This window comes from Scomber scombrus, chromosome 10 (assembly GCF_963691925.1).
Source record: "Scomber scombrus chromosome 10, fScoSco1.1, whole genome shotgun sequence".
Classification (NCBI taxonomy): Eukaryota; Metazoa; Chordata; class Actinopteri; order Scombriformes; family Scombridae; genus Scomber; species Scomber scombrus.
The window spans coordinates 5,657,229-5,677,362 of NC_084979.1; the positions used below are offsets into that span (position 1 = coordinate 5,657,229).

The 20,134-nt window shown below is 39.9% G+C and overlaps 2 protein-coding genes and 1 pseudogene across 2 annotated transcripts; all 3 read right to left on the reverse strand.

Annotated features, from left to right (window-relative positions):
• Window positions 1-454: 454 nt before the first annotated feature.
• On the reverse strand, window positions 455-3,843 carry LOC133987286 (keratin, type I cytoskeletal 18-like; annotated as a pseudogene).
• A 1,159-nt stretch (window positions 3,844-5,002) lies between these two features.
• LOC133987490 (keratin, type I cytoskeletal 18-like) lies at window positions 5,003-8,265 on the reverse strand. Its single transcript, XM_062426873.1, has 7 exons — window positions 7,942-8,265; window positions 7,248-7,330; window positions 6,935-7,091; window positions 6,312-6,473; window positions 6,091-6,216; window positions 5,550-5,767; window positions 5,003-5,159 (listed from the first exon to the last, which is right to left on the reverse strand). The coding sequence occupies exons 1-7, from the start codon at window positions 8,152-8,154 to the stop codon at window positions 5,039-5,041; spliced, it is 1,080 nt and encodes a 359-aa protein (XP_062282857.1). The 5' UTR covers window positions 8,155-8,265; the 3' UTR covers window positions 5,003-5,038.
• Window positions 8,266-9,482: 1,217 nt separating this feature from the next.
• Window positions 9,483-15,864, reverse strand: krt18a.1 (keratin 18a, tandem duplicate 1). The gene is made up of 7 exons (XM_062426559.1): window positions 15,307-15,864; window positions 12,922-13,004; window positions 12,494-12,650; window positions 10,950-11,114; window positions 10,661-10,786; window positions 10,207-10,427; window positions 9,483-10,098 (listed from the first exon to the last, which is right to left on the reverse strand). The coding sequence occupies exons 1-7, from the start codon at window positions 15,760-15,762 to the stop codon at window positions 9,984-9,986; spliced, it is 1,323 nt and encodes a 440-aa protein (XP_062282543.1). The 5' UTR covers window positions 15,763-15,864; the 3' UTR covers window positions 9,483-9,983.
• Between the last annotated feature and the right edge of the window lie 4,270 nt (window positions 15,865-20,134).

A 20,134-nucleotide genomic window follows, 5' to 3' on the forward strand; every position in this document is an offset into this window, starting at 1 on the left:
ATATCACTAGGGGAGGCTCAAGGAAAAAAGATTTTAGCTCTAGGGAGGGTCAAGATAACAAAGAAAAACAAAGACACACCCCAGCCACTTTCCTCTCTCTAATAAAGAACGTGGTTATCCAAGACACTGAGGTGATTATCATGATGATCAAAAATGCTAAAAACACTATAAACAGCAAATACTATTAACAATAAGTAAAAATTGACTTGTAAGTGTAAGGTGGAGACACAGATAATGTTACTGCAGAGGTGAGAGCAGGTTGACCAGATGTAGACAGTACACTACACTACATTGTGCGTAGTGGAGAATTCCTTTAAGGGAATGAGAATATAGCTTATCATAAATGAATCATAGGCAATGACAGCATAGATCATTTTTTTCATCCTTTTCAAAAACCAAAAACAGTCACAGGCATGATGGTGCACTTTTTTATTTATTTTATTTTTGTTTTGTTTCACAGGTTTTCAGTTTTTAATGAACCACTTTCATTTTCAGCAGATTGGATGTCCTTGCTCTCTTCTCCCACTTTAACATCTACCAGTTTCTTAGTGATTGTTATCAGTTGGGTCTTGACATTATGCTCAACCTACTTATGATCAACTGCATCCTCAAGTCTGGAGAAAAATTACAAAAGAGTTAGGTCAATTCAAATTGTGTTACACTGGAATTAAATCCTTCACATCACTACCTGGGTAAGTTTAAATAGATTTTGAGTCTTAAAGTTCTCAGGGATCCACATTCTGACATTATGATCAAATGTAAGTGATGGGAAGAGTATTGAGCACTGATGCTGATCAATTGCTTTTACTTTCCATTTCAATGTAGCTTCAGGTTTGCATGGTGCTAATTTGATTCAAATTTGCAAAAGTTTCCCCGAGATGAACAAGGCTCCAATACTGCTCAGCTCACAATGAAGTGCACTGAATGTTTGGCTTTCTGCAATGGTTTCAACTGTGTTTGTATGTTCCACCCCATGCTCTTTCCTGGCTCTTCTTATACTCACGTAAAGTCTCCACCACCCTCCAGCAGCCTCCTGTACTCAGCGATCTCGGCCTCTAGTTTTATCTTGATGTTGAGCAGAAGCTCGTACTTGAGCGTGTTCCCCTTGATGTTATTGTGGATGTGAGTGAGCTCATCCTGCAGCTTCAGGATGATTGTGTTGTACTTCTCCATCTCCATGTCATTACACATTTCAATGTCACGGAGGGTAGCCTTCAGGTTTTCTTTCTGTCAAGAGACAAAAGAGAAGTTTTACTATCTGATTGACTAATGCCATAGATTAGCTTAGCTTGACTGTAAACAAACAGCTAGCCAAAATACGACTATGAGAACCTCTAAAGCTTGAACTAAAAAGACTAAACAACTATTTAAAAAAAACTTTGTACAGAGTCCGACTAGCTGTTTAACCCCTGCTCCCATTTTTTTATGCTAGGCTAAGCTAATTGTCTCCTGGCTCTAGCTTCATATTGTATGATGAGAGTTGTATCTATCCTCTCATCTAACTCTTGTCTTGGCATGAAAGTGAATAAACTATTCCGTTAAGCAACCATTAACAACAATACCCAATGAACAGAATACTAAGCAGATGCCAGGTATAAATGTATTAGGCTATCCGTAGTATGAAAGTAGGATGTTATGCAAAACAAGCATGAGTGAGATTCCAAGTAAATAAGTACAAAGTTTCTTACGAGGCTAAGCTCTGACTGCAGTTCAATCTCCAGTGCTTGATAGCTCCTCTTAGTTTCAGCCACTACATTCGCGGCTTCCTTCAGGGCAGATGACTGCTCATTCACATTCCCCTGCACCTCTGTGATCTGGATAAAGAATAAAAATACAAATATAGCCAGTCAACCATCAACAAGAACGTGTCATGCATTGATGTTGATTGGACCGATTTGACTGTACCTGAGATTCATGCCATTCTTTGAGCTCTTCCTGGTTCTTCTGTGCTATCAACTCATACTTAGCCCTCATCTCGTCCATGATCCTAGCCAGATCCTGTCCTTTAGGAGCATCAACGTCCACATGGATGCCATAGTGGATCTGTCCACGCAATTCAGAAACATCCTGTTGATGGGGAAATAGATTGAGAGTGATTTCCTGAGCAAGGCAAGAAGGGTTATCCTGTGCAAAGAGGTTAAGGAACACACTGATTGCCACATTGTTGGTGTGACAAAGTGGGTGAGAACACGCCATTTGTCCCAGTTTTTACCATAATATTGCTTACTAATTTAACCATGCTTGTTAATTGTTTGTTTTAGCCATAGCTCCATCATTGATCTGTAATATGCAGACACATACTGTCCCAGTTTTGTCTGTGTTTTGCATTATTTTTGGTTAAAGTTCACATACCATCAATATGGTATGTGAACCATATTATCCCAATCTTTGATTTAGAGTAGACTGGTTGTTAGTTCCTCCCTCACCATGTCATGGTTCTTCTTAAGGGTGATCAACTCTTCCTTCAAAGACTCGATGTCGCTCTCCAGGTGCATACGCATAACATTGGTGTCATCCAGAAGCTTCCTCAGTCCCGTAACATCGGCCTCCACTGTCTGACGAGTGGACAGCTCATACTCCATCCTATTGGAAGAAAGCGAATATAACGCAATTTTTAGGTTTTGTTTTACCATTAAAATATGTCATAACCATCACCAATGTAGCTTGATAATAAAACATACTGTATGACAGATAATGATAAAAATGGAGACCCTGATTTATAGAAAGCTGGACACTCACTTGACTCTGAAGTCGTCTGAGGCCAGGTGTGCGTTGTCCACTGCAATAGCGAGATGTGCGTTGTCCCATATCATGTCAAGTATCTTTTTTTTTGCAAATGTGTGACATATAAATAGACTGTATGTATCCAATGACATTTTCTGTTTTCTGTTTCCCATGCTCAGTTTGGACAACAAACTGTAATTTTCTCTGATTAATTGTGCAGGTGAAAGAATTGTCTTTGATAACATGCTATACATCATAAAAGAACAAATTATTTTGACACTATCTATACAGTATCATAGCTCAACATAGAAGTAAAGATAATAGACAAAGGGTAATAAATCTTGAGTGCTGGGGGTATGATAATAAAGTCCATAACTGATCAAGTCTGGACTGACTTTTGCCCTCAACATTATTTGACATTTACAGGGCAAGGGAATAGATTATTGTACGTCAACCAATCTCTGAACAACTACCATATAACAAACATTTGGATGCATTAGTTTGTAAATCAGAAATCGGACACAGTTCTGTAAATCAGAACTGACTGAGGTACAAATGGCAATTTAGAGGCATCCATGCCACTATATGACCTTTTATTTTACTTGGAGACACTGCAAACAAGAACACTGGAGGAGACACAGATTTATCACTCTGCAATCTTCTTTATGCAATTCTATATGAAACCGTCCATTACATATATGCAGTTTTTTTTGTTTTCTATAAAGTTACTGGACTAAACAAGGCACCAACCAGAATCATAAAGATTGACTACTTGATTCGTTGACTCACCTTGGCCCTCAGCTCCGAGATGATGGTGTTGTACCTGTCGTAGTCTCTCTCCTCCACCAGGCCTCTCTTCTCGATGACCTTTTGGATCTTGATCTCCAGCTTGCTGTTGGCCTTCTCCAGTTCCCTCACCGTCTCCAGGTAGCTGGCTAGGCGGTCATTCAGGTGCTGCATGGCTACCTTCTCATTTCCGATGGCGAGGGTTTCAGAGGTGGACCCCAAGGATGTTGATCTGGAGATATGTGCACCGCCAAAGTCGGTGTCAAGCCATGTGTCACGGTTGGTGGGGAACTTGGTCCCATAGCCTCCTGCGCCTCCGCTGACGGTTGCCATGTGTGCTGATCAGTTAGATGAAGAAGTGATGCAGAGGGATATGGCAGCTGAGAGTGAGGAACGAAAAGGTGTCCTGGGGAATTATATAAAAGTCTGAAGGGCAATATTCCTTCCTGCCACACCTTTCTTATCTGTATTGCATTATTACCTTTAGCCTTATTGTCGAGACTTTGTCCCACCAATACCCACTCTGAACCAATCAGTCAAAGAAAAATACAGTAGGTGTGCTGACACTGTCATATTGATTATGTTTAGTAACTGAGCTGTATCTATGGTAGCTGTGATAAACGCTAAAAGGATACAGTAAGTATGGTTCTGCTCTTATATTTATTTGTTATTGTCAATCAAAAGAACCAAACCAACAATTCAATTGATCTTATTAAATATGTATAGTCTCAGTAACCAAAACATTAATACAGTACTTCTTCTTCATTTGTGCCAAAGAACTCTCTTGTTGTCCAAAAACACTGTAGTTTCTTTTGAGTCAATCCCACATACAGTACAATGTCCTGCTCCTGTAAAAAATTAACGAGTCATTCCTGTCTGAATAACATTTGCTAAAAATATACAGCACATAGCTGTTTTAAGAAATGATTTACTTAAAAAAAGAAAATAAACTATATTTGTGAACCTTTTTTTAAATATCTACATATCCTTTAAGAGCATAGGGGCTTGGGAATGAATGCCACAGACAGGGACAGCAGTCAGAGAGTATTCAGAGACATACTAGGTTGGGTATTCATGAAGGTTTCTACATTCAAACAAAACAACATGAACACATGAAGAGGAATATCTGAAATGGACTTGCATTGATATGTCTGAACATCACAGCGCAACAGTAAGTTTCAACTGTACAGAAAGAAAACTGAAAATGATGAAATATTTAAAAAAAAATTGTTTACAAAATTAACCATGAAAGTGGAAAGTGGAGGTGAAGGTAATGTCACTGCAGAGGTGAGAGCAGGTTGACCAGATGTAAACAGTGCACTACACTACATTGTGCAAGTGGAGCATTCCTTTAAGGGAAATAAATGAATATATCTTCTCATAAATGAAACATAGGCAATGACAGCATAGAACATATTTTTCATCCATTTCAAAACCAAAAACAGTCACAGGCATGATGGTGCACTTTTTTGTAGTTCCTTTTATTTTTGTTTCACAGGTTTTCAGTTTTTAATGCACCACTTTCATTTTAAGCAGACTGGACGTCTTGGCTCTGTTCCACCACTTTGCCATCCACCAGTCTCTGAGTGATTGTTACCACCTTGGTCTCGACCTTAGGATCCTTAACTACTGCAACTGCATCCTCAAGTCTGGAGAAAAAGAACAAAAGAGTTAGGTCAATTCAAATTTTGTTACACTGGAATTAAATCCTTAATATCACTATTTAGGTAAGTTTGAATATATTTTGTCTTAAAGCCCTCAGGTATCCACGTGCTGACATTATATAATAGAAATGTAAGTGATGGGAAGAGTATTGAGCATTGATGCTGATGAATTGCTTTTACTTTCCATATCAATGTAGCTCCAGGTTTGCATGGTGTTAATTTGAATCAAATTTGCAAAAGTTTCCCTGGAATGAACAAGGCTCCAATACTGCTCAGCTCACAATGAAGTGCATTAAATGTTTGGCTGTTTGCAATGGTTTCAACTGTGTTTGAATGCTCTGTCCCATGCTTTTTCCATGCTCTCTTTATACTCACTTAAAGTCTCCATCCAGCAGCCTCCTGTACTCGCCGATCTCGGCCTCCAGTTTCACCTTGATGTTGAACAGTTGCTCGTACTCGCGCATGCTGTGATGGATGTCGGCGCGGATCTTTGTGAGCTCATCCTGAAGCTTCAGGAGGATTGCGTTGTACTTCTCCATCTCTATGCTGTTACGCATTTCGACGTCACGGAGGGTAGCCTTCAGGTTTTCTTTCTGTCAAGAGATTGCAAACAGGTAAACAGCTAGCCTTCGTGTAAAGGTGACAAAATACAACTACCAGAACCTCTAAAGCTCAAACTTAATAGATTGAACAAATTATTTAAAAATTTGTACAGAGCCAAGCTAGCTGTTCCCCCTGCTCAATTTTCTCATTTAACTCTTGTTTTGGCATAAAAGTAAATAAACTATTCCTTAAAGGAACTATTAACAACAATTCCCAATGAGTAAATTAGTTAACAGATGTCAGGTATAAATGTATTAGGCTCTCCATGATATGAAAGCAGGATGTTGTGGTGAATAAGCACAAAGATTCTTACGAGTCTAAGCTCCGACTGCAGTTCAATCTCCAGTGCCTGATAGCTCCTCTTAGTTTCAGTCACTACATTCGTGGCATCCTTCAGGGCAGATGACTGCTCATTCACATGCCCCTGCACCTCTGTGATCTGGATAAAAAATAAAATACAGTTACTTAACAAATACAGCCTGTCAACCATGAATGTGTCATGCATTGATGTAGACCGGATGAATTCAGCTGTACCTGAGATTCATGCCATGCTTTGACCTCATCCTGGTTCTTCTGTGCTATCAGCTCATACTTAGCCCTCATCTCGTCCATGATCCTAGCCAGATCCTGTCCTTTAGGAGCATCAACGTCCACATGGACGCCATGGTGGATCTGTCCACGCAATTCAGAAACATCCTGTTGATGGGGAAATAGATTGGGAGTGATTTCCTGAGCAAGGCAAGAGGGGTTATCCTGTGCAAAGAGCTTAAGGAACACACTGATTGCCACAATGTTGGTGTGACAGAGTGGGTGAGAACACGCCATTTGTCCCAGTTTTCACCATCATATTGCTTACTAATTTAACCATGCACATTAATTGTTTGTTTTAGCCATAGCTGAATCAGTGATCGGTAACATGCAGACACATACTGTCCCACATACTGTGTTTTGCATTATTTTGGTTACAGTTCACAAACCATCAACACAGACAAGTATTATTAACTTTCCTTAAAGGTGGGAATTTACAATCCTATTTACAGTAGTATTCCTAGTAGTATACATTGGTATTCAATCTTTGATTTGCTCGTGCATCTTTAAGTTGGAGTAGGCTGATTGTAAACATTCAAATTATTTCTGACAAGTAGTCCCTCCCTCACCATCTCATGGTTCTTCTTAAGGGTGATCAACTCTTCCTTCAGAGACTCAATGTCGCTCTCCAGGTGCATACGCATAACATTGGTGTCATCCAGAAGCTTCCTCAGTCTCGCAACATCGGCCTCCACTGTCTGACGCATGGCTAGCTCATACTCCATCCTATTGGAAGAAAGCGAAAGTAACTTAATATTTAGGTTCTGTTTTACCATTGAAATATGTCATAACCATCACCAATGTAGCTTGATAATAACACATACTGTATGACAGATAATGATAAAGATGGAGACCCTGATTTATAGAAAGCTGAACACTCACTTGACTCTGAAGTCGTCTGAGGCCAGGCGTGCGTTGTCCACTGCGATAGCGAGATGTGCGTTGTCCTTGATCATTAGAAGTATCTGAAAGAAAGACATGTTTTTTTTTGCAAATGTGTGAAATATAAATAAACTGCATGTATTCAGTGACTTGTGAATTGTGCAGGTGAAAGAATTGCCTTTGATTACATGCTATACATCATAAAAGAACAAAGCAGGTTATCAATGTTTTACTATCTACAAAGTATCATAGCTCAACATGGATTACAGATAATAGACTATGGGTAGTAAATCTTGAGTGCGGGGGGGGGGGGGGGGGGGGGGGGGGGATGATAATAAAGTTGAACTCATTCAGTCTGGACTGACTCTTGCCCTCAACCTTATTTGACATTTACGAGTTAAGGGAATATTTGATTGTACATCAACCAATCATTGAACATTGAATTAGTTTGTAAATCAGAAATCGGACACAGTTCTGTAAATCACAACTGAATGAGGTAGCTGAGCTATGGCAATATAAGGGCATTAGAGCACTAAAGGAGACACAGATTTATCACTGCAGTCTTCTTTATGCAATTCTTTATGAAAATTTCACATTGCATATATGACATTTTTTTTGTTTTCTATTAAGCTACTGGACTAAACAAGACACTAATCAATATCATAAAGATTGCCTAATTGATTCGTTGACTCACCTTGGCTCTCAGCTCCGAGATGATGGTGTTGTACCTGTCGAAGTTTTTATCCTCCACTGGGCCTCTCTTCTCCATGGCCTCTCGGATCTTGATCTCCAGCTTGCCGTTGGCCTTCTCCAGGTTCCTCACCGTCTCCAGGTAGCTGGCCAGGCGGTCATTCAGGTGCTGCATGGCTACCTTCTCATTCCCGATGGCCAGGGCTCCAGAACTCATCCCCGAGGATGTTGATTCGTAGTCATACCCACCGCTACCACGGCCATAGGCGACAGATATCTTGGTCCCGTAGCCCCCTGCCCCTCCGCTAACACTGTGGGCGTAGGAGGAACTTATCGGACTGGGTGGTGGATGGTAACCGATAGAGGTCTGGCGTCTCATAAAATGTTGCTCCATTGCAATATTGTGCTGATCAGATGAGAGAAGTGGTGCAGAGGGATTAGGCAGCTGAGAGTGAGGGACGAAGAGGAATCTTGGGGTCTTATATATCACTCTGAAAGGCAATATTCCTTCCTGCCACACCTGTCTTATCTATATTGCATTACTACCTTTAGCCTTGTCTAGACTTTGTCCCACCAACACCCATTCTGAACCAATCAGTCAAAGATAAATACAGCAGGTGTGCTGACACACGATTATGGTTAGTAACTGAGCTGTATCTATGGTAGCTGTGATCAAAAGCTAAAAGGATACAGTAAGGATGGTTTCTTATTATCAATAAAAAGAAAAAAAAACAACAATTCAATTGATCTTATTAATATGTATTGTCTCCGTAGCCAAAGCATTATACAGTAGGTTACTTATTCTACCTTTGTGCCAAAGAGCTCTGTTGTTGTCCAAAAATACTGTAGTTTCTTTTGAGTCAATCTCACACATGGTACAATGTCCCGCTCCTGTAAATACCCCTAAGAGCCCGAAATGGTAATAAAAGCACAGCAGAATAGTTCCAAACAAATGAGCTATTCACTCCTGTTTGAATAACATTCGATAAAAAATATACAGCACATAGCTGTTTTAAGAAATTATTAACTTTTTATAAATATAAACTATACATTTGTGAGCCATTTTTTATATATCTACATCTTCTGTAAGAGTGGAGGGGCTTGGGGCTGAGTGCCACAGACTGGGACAGCAGTCAGACAGTATTGAAAGAAAAGTTTTGGTATTCATGTAGTTTGTTGACAATTGGAAAAAATATAAAATATAGAATCACACCAACCTGGTATTCAGAATAAAAAGTGTGTTGGTGGGAGTGTATTGTTTCAGGTACCTGTGAGACGAAACAATCCAGGAAGTGTAACACATTTTTAAACCCTGGAATGTAATCATTGAAACAATAAGTGGGCTAAGTGAGAAGAGGAGTTCGATGGATGCCATGAAATTTGTTATTAGGACTGAAAACGGTAATTATTTTCTGTCAAATCTGCTGTTGTCACGTCCTTCAGTTTCATTCATTTATTCTGTTCTGTCATATTGTGATGATATAATCTCATATATTTGGTACATGAATGGTTTCTCCTTTCAAACAAAACACCATGAACACATGATTAAGAATTTCTGGAATGCACTTTATTGATATGTCTGAACATCACAGCGCAACAGGAAGATTCAACTGGACAGAAAGAAAACTAAAAATGATGAAATACTTTTAAAAAAAAGATTGTTAACATTGAATTGGACTCTTTTATTACTTTGAAATATTCATTGTTATCAGTCATTTTGTCTCTGAAAAAGCTTACAGTTCTCCAAATCTGAACTCTTGTGAACACGTGGTCGACAAACACAAAAACATAAATAAAAGAATGTCATAATGAAATAAATAGAAGATGATTTTGTTTTCCTCTGATCCAGTTTTTTTCAGCCTGTGGATGAGCTGTATACCCAGGAAGTCAAACTAATTGCAGCATCAATTGAGACTCTTATGGTTAGTGCTGTTCTTATGGTTAGAAGTAACAAGAGCCAATTGGGGAAAAAAAAGGTTTGGTCAATCGGATGTTAGTGTTATGATGCAGTGATTGTTGGGCCTGTCAGATGGTTGCTTCCGGTATTTAGAGGTTCTTGGTCTCTGTGCTGGAGGAAACCACCTTGCCGTCCACCAGGGTCTGCGTGACAGTCATGACTTTGGTCTTCACTGTTTTCTGGTCTTCCAGAGCGTCCTGGAGCCTGAATGGAAAGATGGAGAAAACGTCAAAAGTCAGGTAGTTTCTACTAAATGATGTACTTTTCCTTGTCCTTTGAACAATTCTGTCAATAAAAGTAATATCTACATACGTGAAGTCTTCCCCGTCCAGCAGCCGTCTGTATGTTGCAATCTCTGCCTCCAGCTTCATCTTCATGTTGAGCAAGGTCTCGTACTCCTGTGTCTGCAGCTGGATGTTGTTACGCAGCTGTGTGAGCTCTGCCTCCAGACCCAGGAGGACGGAGTTGAGAGACTCGATCTCCATGTTGTAACGCATCTCTGTGTCCCTCAGTGTGCCATCCAGAGATCCTTTCTGTGAGCAGAGAGAGAGTAGAAAAGGGGAAGAAAAGAATGGGTTAAAATTTTACAATGAACCCAGGTGGCCGATGACAGCGCCATAGCAACTGGTCACCGGAGTGTAAAGCTTATGTCAACAAAGTAAATGTGAGAGACTTGAAGTGAGAGTGCTGACTTGAGCATTGCAGGGGTGTTAAGATAGGCGTGTGTTGAGGTAAATGAACTGTGTGCTGACTGAGTGCTTCTCACCAGGCTCTTCTGTGACTCCAGCTCGATCTCCAGGGTTTGCAACTGTCTGCGCAGGTCATTGACCTCTGTCTGGGAACCCTTCAGGGCCTCTGTGTTCTGAATGACCTGGGACTGCACTTCTGTTATCTGAAATCAAGATTAAAATATATGTTAAGTATATATATATATATATATATATATATAAATCAACGTTTCTGATTATTTAAAAACACTGTTAACTAGGGACTTTGAACTGCAGAAGAACTTCCCTGTTTGTAGATGATACTCCGGTTTCTTGTAAATAATTTACCTGAGTTTCGTGCCATGCTTTGAGTTCTTCCTGGTTCTTCTGTGCCATCTTTTCATACTTGGCCCTTATCTCTGCCATGATCTGAGCCAGGTCCTGTCCTTTAGGAGCATCAACATCCACATGGACTCCTGACTGGGCGATCTGGTTACGGAGCTCCATAACTTCCTAAAGACACAAGAATGGAAAGTAGAATTAAGGAAAAGTTACACTTTTTTTAGAAGATGTCCTCGTGAATTCTTTCTATCATTTGAAGTTGATAGAGTGTTATTGATATCTGACCCTGCTCTGTCTCCGGGCCTTTTCCAACCACAATCACATGCCATGGGCAGGTAAACAGGGGGAGTATGTAAACCTGTGTCTGGTGCTGTAAATATTTAGTTCAGTAGTTCCCTCAGTAAACAAATGGTTGTGTTATTGCTTAAGCATCTAGATTATGGTCATTTGGATGCTTTGGTGTTTTTTCTTCTACCAAAGATGGACGGGAACCATTTAACGATGAGGCTTGCCACATAATTCAAACACTGACATTTGAGATTTATGTTACGATACTGCCCTTTTCCCACTGCAGTCTTCTTTAGCTTGTGTGCATGAATACCCTGCAGCCTCTCAGGACATGTCAGCTACAGTTGTGGTGTAGTGAACGACATGTAAAGCCCATTCTTCACAAGAAAAAGGGCTGTATAGGTCGAAATATACGTTTCTATAATTATGTTTAGGCGTTCTAGTGGCCATAGTAATTATGGCCAGCGTAAGTGACCTTTACCACAGCATTGTCATTACCTAAAACATAATGATATTTTAACAGTGATTTGTAATGCTTTTGGGAGTGGCAAATCACCCTCCTATTTTCGCACCTGATAGTCACACCTATGAGTCATTCTGTAAGTGCTCCTATGGGTTGTTCTGGAGTATAGGTACAATCGACCTATGTGGTCGTTTAATTTTGAAGAAGTGCGTATGTACAAAACTTAAGCACACACACTGATAATTAGGGTATTACTGGGATGAGCTTGTCAGCAAATATTTATTCAGGTTTTGTAAAGGCGTGGTTATTTGCAGAAATGATAGCCAGGGGCGTTTGGAAAGTAGCTTTTGTTTGAAATATATTAGACTTTGTTGAAAGCAGGACTAAAATTGTCAACAGTGAAGTAGCGTGACTAATCTTTGACTTTCATTGATAAACCAGAGTCTTAGCACATGGTGAAGGCCCTGAGAACCTATTTTCTAAACCAGCTTCTTGTGATATGTGATCAAGTCCAACATTAACCAACCTTTTTTCTGCTAATGTTAGAACAGTTTTGGTTAAGAGATTTCTGCGATTCTGTTTTTGTCAGTGGTTTTCTCACTGGTTTGAAGTGGGTGGGGCTCACTGATGTGGGTGGGGCTCACTGATGTCATTATATTTCCAATGTTAAATTTTTCTATGAACTTTAACTTTGGATTTTCATTTAGTTATGAATATTTGATATTATAAAGAAAATTGCAAACACATCTTTTGAAGTGTTTTAAAGTTGCGATGAGGATTTGAATGTATTCACACTCACATTTTCATGGTTCTTCTTGAGGTGGATGAGCTCTTCCTTCAGGGATTCAATCTCACTCTCCAGGTTCATGCGGCTCATGTTGGTGTCATCAATGACCTTCCTCAGACCAATGATATCAGCCTCCACAGACTGGCGGATAGCCAGCTCTGACTCATATCTAAACAGCACAGGGCAGGGCAGGGCAGTTAGGATAACTTCAAATCCTAGTACAGAGATCGGTCCAATTTAGGACTTGTGATAACTGACTCATGTTGATTGTCCTGATTAGTAAGATATTCACAATTTATGACTACAAAACAAACAATTGTCTCTTTAGATAATGACGATATGTGTTTATCCTACAACCCATTCAGTAGTAGAATTGGGTGTGGTCAAAGCTGTCTGGCTTAGCGTTTTACAGTTGCAGCGGTACAACGGGCGGGCCTTACTTCACTCTGAAGTCATCAGCTGCCAGGCGAGCGTTGTCGATGTTGAGAACCAGGCGGGCATTGTCGGTGGTGGCATCAAACACCTACAATGTTTACAAAAGAAACAGGTTATTTAGATTGCAAACTGCAGACATGAGCCAGCAGAGACAACCAACAGCTGGGTGAACATTTTACACTAAAGAGCTGACAAAGACAGAAAAAGCAGGTCATAACCTGTTCCTTTTTTTTTGTAAAATCATTACTCATATCACCAAGTAATAATACATTAAAACCTTTTTTGACCTTTTTTGAAGCTACAGCGAGCAGCCAGTTAGCTTAGTCTAGCATTAAGACTGGAAACAGCTAGTCTGGCTCTGGCCAAAGGTAGGAAAATCCACCAGCTCTCAGCCAAGAAATGACACATAATTAAAGCACAACTTGCTGTTTTTACACTTTGTTTCTGTAGGTATTGTGTTATTTATTTTAAAATTCAAAAAGTCAGACTTCATTAAATGTCTATTTTTGAAGTATAAGCACATTGCACTGACATACATATGACAATGATACAGCATTATACCTGTGAAATAAATAGTGATAAGTTTTGAGTTGGAACAAAAGTGTCTTTGTTTGTGTGTGTAAATGAGGATAGGGCCAGTGGGCTGCTTTAAAAACCACATGGTTTCGGTATTTGCTTTAGCTTTAGATAAGAGCTGGGATGGATGGCTGGGGAGACATCCACGTCACAAAGCCCAGGAGCCAATCAGTGACTGCCAAGCAGCAACTGTCCCGTCGCTGCTAAGGAACAGGATCTTTCCTGTCAGCAGACCGGGAGCAGGTGATTTGCATAAGATTGGCATTGATGGCGGTTGTGGTGATGTGTATGTGCGTGCTCTGCTGTGTAGGTGCGTGTGCATGTGTGTGTTTGCATGGGTTGTTGACTGAGTGCTGTACTGGATCAGTGCTGTCTTAATGTTGACGTGAGAGCCTGTGTTTTCTCAGATGCAGGTTTGAGGGATTTTTGCATCATTCCAAAAGAAAATGTTTTTGACCCTGGGCTGTTTAGATTAACTGAGGCCCTCAGCTGTTAGTAGAGTAAATAAAACCTTATTTCAAAACAGAAATCTCATTTGACCCCCTCTGTTTTGATAAGATTTTAAGATATCTTTTTGCTTCCTGTTTTGCCAATTTTATTTACGTCATCTTTTCAAAGGAGGGTTTGCTGACCTTGATGTTGCTATCTGTGTTTGTCCCAAAGGGAGAAATATTAGAAAAAGACTCTTTGTGGGCATGCACACTTTCCCACAGTGAGAAGACAAAGAAATAATACTAATTCCACATGTTGAACTGCGACACATGAGAAACATGTTTGGATGTCTCTCCAGTTTGGCCCAATGGATCAAACCAAAATAACTGGAATGTTCCACATAATTTTCTGAAAAAGGAAAAATAAAGTTTTGAATGAATGGCTGAATGGCAGCAAGTGGAGGATCACACATTCCAGTTCTGTCTCAGTTATTCTGGGTTTTTTTCTGTGGTTTTCAATGAGGCGAAACATGGAATGAATGATTAACACTTTTTCCTGTTTGTGCAATGCCGTTATTTGTCTTTATATTGTGAAATCTCTTTGCATTGCATCTAATTACACTGATTATGCCGGATGTATTTGTATAGGCTGTATCAGGTAAATGTGAAATTAATTGTGTTATCAGATTAATTACGTATTAATAGCAGGACATAAAGGGACTAAACTGAGCTCCACCTTGAAATATTTTACAATAAGTGAATAAGATCCGAATCCATAATGTGCTGTGTTGAGTTCTCTTCTTTACCTATCCTTATCAGCTACTGTATGACCAGTCCCATTGTCCAACAAACATCACATTGTTTGAGGAAAAAGGTAGTTAAGGTCATGATGTATGGGCCTGCATGTTGACCTTTTCCAGTCTGTAAAGTCCCAGGACTAAATTGTTTGTTGTTTCGTCTGTTTTCCTGTCTCTGTGACCCCTCATCCCCCAACATTCCTCTGCCATACTGTTTCCGGTTCAGCCCCGGCCCCCGGCCCATAGCGTAGCAGCGGGCTCTGTGCCGAGTACCAGCAGGAACCCAGACTACCCCCCTCCCACCCTGTTAGGATTCCAGTAACCCAGAGTACTGATGAGGTTACATTTAGGTCAAGGGGTGCAGAATTTATTGCTCACATATGTATAATCCATTATATGCTCAAAAACACTTACTTCACATCTTCTCGTCACATCTCACCCTGGGTTTCATCTTTCATCTCACCCATTCACATGGCCTCCCTCCCTATATCCTAACTTTCCCCTAATCTGCTTTTGTTGAACACATAATAAATCAAAACATTCCCCTCCATCTGTTCTCACCATCCTCCCCCCAAATTCTCCTCACCTTCCTCCTCAGGTCGTCCAATATGGCCTGGTACTTGCTGTAGTCTCTGAAGTCAGGTCCGCTCTTCTCCAGGGCCTCCTTGATCTTAATCTCCAGCTTGTGGTTGGCCTGCTCCAGGTTCCTCACAGTCTCCAGGTAGTTGGCCAGACGGTCGTTCAGGTTCTGCATGGCAAACTTCTCGTTGCCCATGATGTCTCCGCTGTTCCCGCTCACCTGGGTGCTGCTGGAGAAGCCCCCTGCTCCGGAGCCCATTCCCATTCCCATTCCCATTCCCATACCGGCTCCCAGGCCACTGCGCACGCTTGAGGAGATGCTAATGCGGGACCCACCGGCCCCACCGTGGATAGTGGGGGCCCTGTAGACAGGCCCTGTAGAGGTACGGGTGATGGATACAGCAGAAGGCCTGCTACTGGTTGAGGAGCGCACAGAGTATGTACTTTGCTTAGAGGTTTTCATTGTAGCTGGAGAGTGTGAGAGAGACTGTGAGTAGGAGAGAAAAGCACAGGCTGGGTAGGCTGAAATGGAAGCTCACAGACACAAGGCAGGAGGAGAGGGGAAGCTTTTAAACTATATAAACCTTGTGGGCCCTCAGGTCCGCCCCTTTAACCACTCCCCTAACTCTGAGTGGCCACCCTCTTTCCACAGGCTCAAACCGCAGGACAGCTCATAGCATGCCTTTGTCCTTCACAGCCTTCCTAAGTTGGTAAATTCAGAGAACTTAGTCTGAATTAAATAAATTAAATAGGTTTTCTTAATTTGGATAATAGAATTAGACAACTTTTATTTAGTATAATACACTAAATATAACTTGGGACTATGGGAGCCTTTTTTTAAGGATAAAGTTGACATGTTTTATTTCAACCAACTATTCCCCTGATGAGATTAAAAACAAACAATAGAATTCTTCTGCTGTGTGTTTTAACATTTTGTGGAGAATAATTAAATTCTGTGGCACAGACGCATAATTCATACCATCTTAACAGCCTGGTAACTGTTGTCAAGTAAGAGTCATTGTTGGTTTAAGTCTTTTCATGTGAATCATTGTAAATAATGAAAAGATAAAACAACAAATCCTATCTCCTAGAAAGTCCCTTCATGTACAACTAAATTCGCTAAATTTTCGAATGAATGAATACAAAAAAGGGTATCAACTGGACAGAAATCTTAAAAAAGATGCATTTTATTTCCATTTTTGGACACTGTGGATCACATTAGGAAAAGTCCAGCTTGTACTTGTTGTACTGCAAGATTGATTATCTCAGTGGGAAAAGAATCTAACTAGGTATATTATCTCTGAACATTTCATTCTTTTTTGCAAGTATTTTAACTGACAACACTTTCACATTACGTTGAGAAAATATGTATAAATCACATATGAAAGTAACACATTTGTAACACATTGGTGAGGTATCCACTTAGTTTCTTGACCAAATATTTCTCAGATTGCTGCCCGCCCATCAGTTTCTTCACACCCCCCCACCCTGAAAACAGTGACATGTGACTTATAGAGAATTTGGTGGAGAGGCATCAAAAGATCGGTTCAGTTCATTTACTCATTGTAATTTCATCATTGTCTTTAGTCACTGTGGATGGGCTAGATCAGGTCATGTCACACCTGGAAAAGCGAGACGTCTCATTCAGCTGTAGTCATTTCAGGGAAGGATTGATTGCATCACATAGGCTTTTCTAACCCCTGGGTGTTGTAGTCTAGACTAGCAATTATATGTGTATTTACATGTCAGATTTACTATCAACGAAACACTGTACCTGTTTTACCTCATTACTTACACATTATACATATTTTACATCATTCCTGACCATTTTCCTAACAGTGTGAGTGTGTCTTAGTAATTTAAATCCATTGGTACTCCATTGGACATCCAGTGGTTTCCATTCTTTTCTGTACAATATGAAAATGAGAATGAGTTCCTGGAACCGTATGAAAAGTGCAGGATTCAGGATTTGTAGTTAAGGATCTAAAAGTATTGGTTTAAAATCAGATAAGAGTTATTGAGGTGTTTGGTAACTCCAGATGTTATGTACAGTATGTTATCTATCTTGGCCGGATGTGTGTCTGACTGTCCCCCTCCCATAAAGGATATGGTCAAACAAAGGAACAATTACGCCGTCGCCTTAGTACATACGTAAGAACAATGACTTCTCAAGACCAGTAAACATATTCCAGAAGAACCCCTGCAGATTTTTAACACAGGCACATTCCACACAAACACACAATACCTCTAAAGTTACACGATATCAGCTTAAAACAATACACAGTTTCTTTTCTTTTCTTTTGGTTTCTTTTCAATTTCTTTTTTGTGGTTATGTAAATGGTTAGAGGAAGAAAAACAGAAACCTGCATGTCATAAAACTTAACATCAGGCAACATTAATCAAGTCATATTTGGTAATCCTAATGTTCTTCCCACCCACATTCTACTGTATCAGCATCAACTTGTTCTCTGAGACAACTGATGCTTAAAGATTTTGTCTGGAGTCAAGTTCAGTCTCATCCTCGGTCAAAGCTTTCTGTTTGTTTTTCAGGAAGGAACAAGCAGCAGGATATTAAAGTCTAAAGAGGTCTCAGCTGAAATCAAAACCACTCTTGTACTGTCAGTGAGCAGGCAAACAAAAGGGATCCCTGTTGAGCATGGTAATAACGTTTCTTCATAAAAAGCTGCCCCCCAAAAACATGCATTATAATAATGAAATACCTCATCGAAGTCTATTTGTTAGTCCTTATATTCAAGATCTTTGTTTTTCCACGCCCAAATATAGTGATTCAGAGATGTAGCTATACAAACATAGATAAAAATCGAGGTGCAGCGCAGAAAACAAAAAGACGTTTTTTTGATAAACACCAGACATCCTGGGATTTCTTTTTTTTCCAAAGGTGAATAATCCACAATACAGACATAACCAGCACCAGTCATACAGGATCCTTTTATGGTTTGGAGGTGTTGGTTTGTCTAGCAGTGGTGGAGATGTTGAGACTGCAGTGTTGTCTCTGGTCCTGATAGCTGCCACGCCTGAATGAGAAAACAGAGATTAAAAGCTAACAGAGATGATAGCAGTATAGAGCGGATTGGGATGTCAGGTTTCCGACTGTATGTTTAAGATTAATGATTGAGATTACTGTACGCTGCCATGTCAACCCTTGCCCTAGTAAATCAACATAATGATGCTCGAACAAGCTTATTCAATGTAAGTGATTATTTTTAAGGAGCAGTTTTACGTTTAGGGAACGCAATTTAAGAATTATTAAGAAGTAATGACTCTCATGTCTGGGAGTTAAATACAAAGCTGGAGCCAGGGCATGGTTAGCTTATTCTAGCTTAGCACAAAGACAGGTGGCCCGACTCTCTCCAATGAGAAAGAATATGCTTACCAACATCTCTGAAGGTCACTAATGAGCATCCTGTTTCTTTCACGTATATACAAACAGATATATAAAAGTGCAATTTAAAAGTTTGGCTATAAAGGGAATTATGTGGTTAAAAAGGGAACTATTTTTCAGGTAACCTGTGCTATAGCTGGAGATGCTGCACACAACAAATGAGATACTATATGTTGAGTAGTGAGCTTTAGATGTGTAGGTTAGTGTATTTTAGTACCTTGGAGAAAGTCAGGCTACCTCCAGTCTTTATGCTAAACTATGGTAATTACCTCCTGACTACAGATTTACTCCATAAAGAGTATTTCCCAAAATGTTGAATTATTCCTTTAATAGACATACTTGAGCTATTTCTGTTAAGTCCCTTGCTCTGTTGCATTGTTTCTAATAACAGCACACCTGGATGAACACCTGTCATCCGGGTGTGTGAAATGTTTCCTTTTACCTTTCCTTCTGCACCTCTTCGCTTATGTATCATCTTGGCAGGACCTAACTGTTTATTTCATTTCTGCTGCCAAAAAACATTCTCAAATTCTCAAATAAAATCAATATGGTAATGGTGTTGGGCAAACTACAAGTTATGACAAGAGTGATTGATTTGCAGTTTCTTTAGTAAACTCTCAGGTCCTGTTTTTGTTGCACAATGGTGCCTTTAGATACAAATGGTGGCAACTAACTACCATCACCTCTAAAACTGACAGATGGATTCAACTGTCTTTTTAAGGCCTTTGCTTACTCATATTAAGCCTCGTAATCAATTAAACTTCAGATTTTGAATTGAATTAAAGGGGATTTTTAAAGGAAAAATGCCCCTTTTTTGAAGCCAACCCGCTGTATTGTTTGATGTAAAACACTATTCCGTTCTTTGTCACAGGGTTTGGCAGGCAGCAACGCCACCTAGGACTTACCTCAAAGGCACTGGCCCAAACTCAAGAATTTTGTCTGTCATTACCCTGATAGTCATCACCCACTATGAATGTTTCCCGTCAGCTTCACACTAATCTCTGTTCCCTCATGAGGTAGTTTACTCCTGTACATATACATAAGTTGTGGATGTTCAAAATGCATTAAATGTAATTAAATAAAGTATGAATATTCATTGGGTTTAAAAAAAAGAAAGAAATCAATGGCTTTATCAGTTTTTTGTTTGAATAGTTTGAACGCTTTTACTTTGATTGATCTTAGGGATAATCAGCAGTCTATTTGTTTTTCCCTTTCAGTTTTCCCGACTCTACTTTCATCTATTGTGAACATTTTCTCAGCTGTCTTCACTGCGAGAGCCTCACTTACTGTGAGCTATGATGAGCAGCAGGATGCGTAACTCTTTTGGGTGTGTGTGTATGTGTGTAGGCGATATAATCTGTTTTAACATCAGCTCAAGAAGCTTTCATTTTTTAGACGAAAGAATATTAAATTGAGTATTTTAGATTTCCCT

Excerpts from the sequence above, each read along its gene's own strand:
- krt18a.1 (XM_062426559.1), bottom strand. The coding sequence starts at position 15,762 with ATGAAAACCTCTAAGCAAAGTACATACTCTGTGCGCTCCTCAACCAGT. Across the intron at positions 10,787-10,949 it reads AAGCATGGCACGAAACTCAG|ATAACAGAAGTGCAGTCCCA; the intron begins GTAAATTATTTA and ends TCTTGATTTCAG. Across the intron at positions 10,428-10,660 it reads TGGAGTCACAGAAGAGCCTG|AAAGGATCTCTGGATGGCAC; the intron begins GTGAGAAGCACT and ends CTCTGCTCACAG.
- LOC133987490 (XM_062426873.1), bottom strand. The coding sequence starts at position 8,154 with ATGAGTTCTGGAGCCCTGGCCATCGGGAATGAGAAGGTAGCCATGCAG. Across the intron at positions 7,331-7,941 it reads TCTCGGAGCTGAGAGCCAAG|ATACTTCTAATGATCAAGGA; the intron begins GTGAGTCAACGA and ends TCTTTCTTTCAG. Across the intron at positions 7,092-7,247 it reads TCAGACGACTTCAGAGTCAA|GATGGAGTATGAGCTAGCCA; the intron begins GTGAGTGTTCAG and ends TTCTTCCAATAG.